The sequence below is a fragment of the Fukomys damarensis genome, unplaced genomic scaffold, assembly GCF_012274545.1.
Source record: "Fukomys damarensis isolate Sample0158 unplaced genomic scaffold, DMR_v1.0_HiC HiC_scaffold_20, whole genome shotgun sequence".
Lineage (NCBI taxonomy): Eukaryota > Metazoa > Chordata > Mammalia > Rodentia > Bathyergidae > Fukomys > Fukomys damarensis.
Genome location: NW_022900932.1, coordinates 27,142,845 through 27,149,058, shown reverse-complemented (window position 1 = coordinate 27,149,058; position 6,214 = coordinate 27,142,845). Strand labels below are relative to the sequence as shown.

General features: G+C 39.7%; 1 protein-coding gene across 1 annotated transcript in view; it reads left to right on the top strand.

Annotated features, from left to right (window-relative positions):
* Arid5b (AT-rich interaction domain 5B) overlaps window positions 1–6,214 on the top strand; it is a 175,016-nt gene that overhangs the window by 81,758 nt on the left and 87,044 nt on the right. Inside the window, exon 4 of the mRNA XM_010645626.3 lies at window positions 3,253–3,483. Within this exon, the coding sequence (XP_010643928.1) occupies window positions 3,253–3,483 (231 nt within the window). The remainder of the gene's footprint in view (window positions 1–3,252; window positions 3,484–6,214) is intronic.

The window sequence follows — 6,214 nt, the reverse complement described above, 5'->3', positions numbered from 1 at the left end:
CCCAAAAAAAAAAAAAAAAAAAAAAAAAAAGATGGTGTGAGAGTTTCCTATCCATCACTTTCTAGCTCTTTGAGAGTCTAGTCCAGTCACTCGGGTATCTCACCTTAACACGTCATGATGGTAATAATAAGGGAACAAAGGAGATATGTTGCATGTGAAAGACCTTTGTAAATGTTATTGCTTTATTATCAGTACCAGAAATGGCATTAATATTTCCTTTACTTTATTTTTTCATTTACTATCTTCTGTAATACATGCAACAATCCTGGAAAAGTGAAAGGGAGAAGGGAACTTAATCCTCTGTTTTGCTTTTTGTACAAGGGGGATTGGAAGATAAATTAAAAAAAAAATTTAAATACAGATTTCTATGTATCTGACAACTATATATGCATGCGTGTATAACAAATCTACCTACAATTCTGTGTGTATGTGTATGTGTGTATTTTAAAACCCAAGCTCAATAAGTTACCTTAAATCTATGTAGGATGCTAAACTCAGAGTCAGAAATCACCGGTTTCAAAGTTTAATGTGCATGAGGTAGCTGAAACACTTGTTAAAAATGTAAATTCCTGGGTCCCAGCCTTAGGGATTCTGAGTCAGTCATTCTTGACGGCACCCTAGAGTCCTCCTTTTTATGGGCATACTATGCGATTCTAATGTTGTGGGCAGTTCCAAGACCACTCCTAGAGACATTGTCTCCAGAATGAATGGATAGTCATAGTGCACATTGCTGTGAGTGTGGAGTAGAGGAAACTTGCTGTTTTCTTTTTTCTAACAAAAAGAAGGATTCATGGCTTGGCTAATGTTTTAGGAACTTCCTAAAGGAAAGGGGAATAAATATTTTGAGCAAGCATGAGGGAGGGAGGGAGAGAGACTCTCTAAGTACAGAAGACTGCCAGGAAGCTGACTGTACTCAGAAGGGAGAATTAGGAAGAGGTTAGAGACAGCAGTATCATGCAAAATGGTCAGAGAGTGAGGGCACAGAAGGAAAGTGAAGTGGATCTCAGTGCAGGTGACTTCGGTGAAAGTAACTGTGAAATGCCTGTTCTTTCCCTTCTTTCAACCCGAAAAGCATTACCTTCTCCATTTATTTCTAGAACACTTGGAAAAGCTAATGCAGCTTTCCCCCCTTCTTAGAAAACCAATGGAACAACCAAAGTAGGTTTTGGAGATCATCAGTGTTTGTTATGTGCAGCGTTTACTATGTGCTGAGGATGGTATTGAGGGCCAAGCAAGCTGAAAGTAGTGAGTTCCGGCAGTTCATGGTTATGGCCCCCTCTCTCATTCACAATGTCAGACAAATAGAGTATAATAATATAAACTATAACAACACAATTGACTCACTGAGGACTGCTTCTTGAAGCAGAGCTTAGATAGCCTGGATTTTTAATGATGTTTGGTGAATATTTACATGCAGAATTATTTAGGCTTTAACTTGACAAAAAGCAAAGGCTCAAACCCAATGTTTAAGTTTAGTGTCCTGCTTTGCTATAAGCATCTCAAATTGGCATGTCCTGGGATATATCTCAGCATCTGAAAAGTAGCTTTTGCTTGAGGATTTGCTTTCAATGGAGAACATATTTCCTTTTAATTAAGTATGCCAGCTGATGTAGTGGCTACTCACAAGCCAGGCAGGAATCTAAGAAATGTAAGCCATTAAAACATGTCATCTTGCAAACAACTAAATATCTCCATTCATGAAGAAGCCTCCAGCCTGAGGAAATAAGTGAACATAATTAGAAATACAGCTGGGTATTGGCCTCCTATCTGAAAAGGTCACATGCACACCTTCCATTGGTACTGGTTATGTTTCATCATTATGTTCTGTCCTTACTCATTCGTCTCCCACTGGTTACCAGATGGCCATGATAATGTTGGAATCCTTAACAACTGTCTTCTGTGATTCCCCACAGCATGGTAAGGGCTCAAAATATTGAGTGTTTTCTCTTTGGATGAGCAAGTGACAAGTCTGCGGATGGCTTACAACTGTGCCGATAGTGTGGTTACAGAGGGCGATGGCAAAGTGGGTCATGGAGCCTAAATTCAGCTTGACATTATGTAAATGGCAGGCATCAAAGAGGGTGTTTCCTATTTCTCAAGCTTATTGTGAAGGAAAGATTTTAACCACACCATATCTTGTTTTATAAATGAGCAGAAAATATAGTGAGATGTAAATAATCATTAGGACTCACTGGATTTGCTGAAATATTCTTCTGAGTTAAGCTGCTTCTGATGGAACTCTCCCAGTGATGCTTGGGGAGTCCTCTCAGTGTGGTTCTATGAGAGATGTTGAGTTACCAGATGGATTTGGGGAACATTAGAAGATAGGGGTATGGGTGTAGGGAGAGTTCAGAAGGTGGATATATCAGTCAAGTTGAGATAGATCCTGTTTCAATGGCCCTAAACCATAGCACATAAAACACCAAGGGTTTATTTTCTACTTATTCTGTGCATCTATTTTGGATCAACAAGGGCCTCTGATTCAAGTTATTTTTACTCCAAGATCCGGCCTGGAAGAATAGCTGTTATCTGAACCATTATAGATGGCCAGAAAAAAAGAAAAAGGAGGATTATGTTTGGTGATGCGCTGGCTTTTTAAAGCACCCACTGCTTCTGTCATATTTCATTGGCCAAAACAATTCACATGGCCACTGGACTCCCAAGAGAGTGGGAGGCAGCGCCTTCTTCCCCCAGACTAAGAGAGACCAGGAAACATTTGCTAAAGAGTAATAATGTGAAGATGACAGTGCCATCTGGACCCATGGACATCCCTCTGGGCCCAGATGACCTTTTTGAAGTCCCCAAACACCCTAAAAATGATACGATCCAATATAAAATGCCAAACTGTAAGGATAAAGAAGCTAACAAATTTGTGCTTTTTGCTACTGTGATGGCTTTAATGCTTAGAAAAATATGGCAGATTCTCTCAAAATAGTTTTGGTTCTATTGCTCACCAGTGACAACAGTAGAACTTTAATATGTCCACAAGCCCATCTCACTTCTCTTTTCTCCACAAAAGGTTATGCTCTAAGGGGGACCCTAGGCAGTGTGGGGGGGTGGCTGGATTGGTAAAATGAGGCAGGAGGATGCTACAGTGCCAGATTGGGATAAAATGGACTGGGATAAGCACCTTGGTGAAAATGATACCTTTAGTCCAAAACCAAAAGTGGTTATACAAATTATGCCATTGCTATGAATGTTCTCTTTCTTGAAGGAAAAAATGACAATCGTAATATTTTCTCATTCGTCTAGGGGAAGACGACGAAGAAACAAATGTGATCGTTCTCAGCTACCCTCAGTACTGCCGGTACCGCTCTATGCTGAAACGCATCCAGGATAAGCCATCTTCTATTCTCACAGACCAGTTTGCATTGGCCCTGGGGGGCATTGCAGTGGTCAGCAGGAACCCCCAGATCCTGTACTGTCGAGACACGTTTGACCACCCCACTCTCATAGAAAATGAGAGTATATGCGATGAGTTTGGTGAGTCTATATTTTTCCTACCTAAAACTTGTGTGTGAATAGTTGTGTTCAGTTTTGGAGAGGAGCAGTGAGGGGGAAATGGACTCATTTTCACAGACCCATGTACCACCCCTCCCCCTATCCCTACATTGTGGCATCACGTGGCATCATGGCTTTCTTGGAAGCCTCTGCTAACCACAGGTAAAAGATTATTATTTACAATTTGCTGTTCAATATAGAGTTTGAAGTCTCTTTGTTGACCTTGAAATTAGACCACAGGACTAACAGGAAGCTTTCATGTTCTTTTGTAAACTGCTTTGGCTATTCAAATATGAATTATTTTAATTTGACCTAATCACTCCCTTTCATAAGATAGCACAAATTATAACTACTTTGATACTGTACGGCAGATAGATAGACACAGACAGATAGATAGACTCACACTTTCATGAATAATTCTTACACACAAACATATACTGCCCACCAAAGATGGGTATAAGCACGTCCATCTTCGTCTACATCTCTTCTAGCTGAGTGGTCATAAGAACAAATGGGATTGAGAGAGATATCTGGGAAATTTGCATGGCACAGTGACTAGAGCTGAGCCAAAGATGACTCTCCTCCCACATCCTCACATTCTCACTTAGTTGTTGAAGAGACAGGATCATATCAGTGGTTCTCTAGAGACTGGGAATTGTTATTCTTACAGAAGCATGGACACCTTTTACCTTAAGCCTAGCCCTTCTCTGGAAATCACTGCAGGTGGGAAAGTAGGGGCCTGTCTAGCCCCTCATGAGCACATGGCTGTAGAAGGGGCTGAGATCTCTGGCTTAGAGAGGAGCATAGGGTCCCACTGAGCTGGAACCTTCTCTGATACCATTGGCTTGCCTCCCCAAGAATTCCTCATTTGTAGATTACTCGAGTACAGTTATCCTGCTTAACCACTGTGGACCTCAGCATGTTTTGAGGAGCCCCAGCATAGACTCTTGACTGTGATCTCTATGGCCCTGCAGCCCTGTTGCTGCTCCTGGGTGAGGTTTTCTAAGGTAGATGTGTGAGGGGATAGGATGTGGTGAACAGAGAAGGAAGGCAGGAGGGACGAAAGGAAACAAAGACATCTAAGCTCACTGGGATCTAAAGGCCATTACTTTTTTTTCCTGCATAAATTGTTTCATCAGATGTCTTTTATAACTGGCTTATCAAATGATTCCATCTGTAAGGAGGAAATAGAGTTCGTACAAATTATATTTTCCTCCTTTGGTTTCTCTTATATGAGAAAACCAAAATATAAATAAAGAACAAAATAAAAGATAGATGGTAGAAAGTAGGGAGTCAGATCTTTCTCAAAGGGGAAGGCAATCAAGAGATGGAGGAAAGGGGGAAAGAGGATGAAGAAAGAGGTAAGAAGTGTTATGTACATGTGCCAGTTCCCACAAGGAGCGAGCACAATCATTATGCAATGCAAACATGGACTAATAAAAGAGAAAGACTAAAAAGGAAAACAATCTCACACCGAAAATATTTCTTGTCGTGTTTTTAAACATTCAAATGATGTTTTTATTCAAATAGATAAATGGATATTTTTTAAATACCCCCTCATTGCACATTAGCATTCACAAATCTGCCCTTTCCAGTACTTGTCCTCTGCTCCCAGATTCTATATCCTGCTTGCTGCCTGAGAGAACTGTAAATTCCTGACACAGAATAAAACTGGAAGAATGTTTCCCTTCATTTAAGAGCATTCAAAATTAAAGTTTCTCAATATAATATAATGAAAAAAATGTTTTAACCTTTTGGACTAATTTAAGAGTTATTAGTCATTGAGTTTCAAAGCTGTTACATCTAGAATTGGTAATAGAAGTTCCAGTTCAACAGAAATCATAATGGTTGTTAAGAGTTACTAAATTAGTTTTAAATGTTCTCACAAACACAAGCGTCTGACTTTTGAATGTTTCCCTGGACTTCGTTCTGTTACAGCTAATTTCAGTGCTTTTATTCTTCTTTAGCCTCTTAAAGTAGAAGCTTTTTTTTTTTTGGAATGAAGGTACTTTTAAAGAGCTTCTAGAAGGCCAGCTTAATAATTAGAATATTAGAGGTTTTACTTAAGTTCGTACTTCAAATAGTTTGTACTTTTTAAAGCAGCTCATGTTAGCAAGGGAACAAAAAAGCTCATTCTGACCTGATTTGATCACCCTTACCAACATGCCTCCCCCACCTCCTATTTTTGGCCACACATTTCACTTTCCAGAGAACACCGGACACCCTTTTAAACTTCCAACTGGTTTGAAATCGACATGGGTTAAAGTGTTTGTTAAAATGTGGCATTGGGTTTCTCCAACCAACTAACAGTTGGTGGAAGAACATAAATTTAATTAGTGACTAGCATTAAACAAATGTTTCTAATATTAAACACTGCCAGATGACTGAAACACTTCTGTCAGATTACCGGGAGTGCCAGGGGACCCACAGATGAATTTTCTACACAGTATATATTCTGTACCACACGTTCGGTGACTTCAGTAATTGGTCAAATGTAATTTAGGTAACAGAATACCTAGGCTGTAAAAATCAAATTTTATTAGCCGTATCACCAGGTGGATGAATGGTAGAGCTGATGGCAAAGAGTTTATAGCATTTAGCAGCTACACCTTTGACACATGAAATACATAAATTGCCAGAAAATACCTCTAAGGTCCTTCTCAAAAGGACAGTGTCTGCATTCCTATGATTGAGTGATGTTGCTTTTATTGAC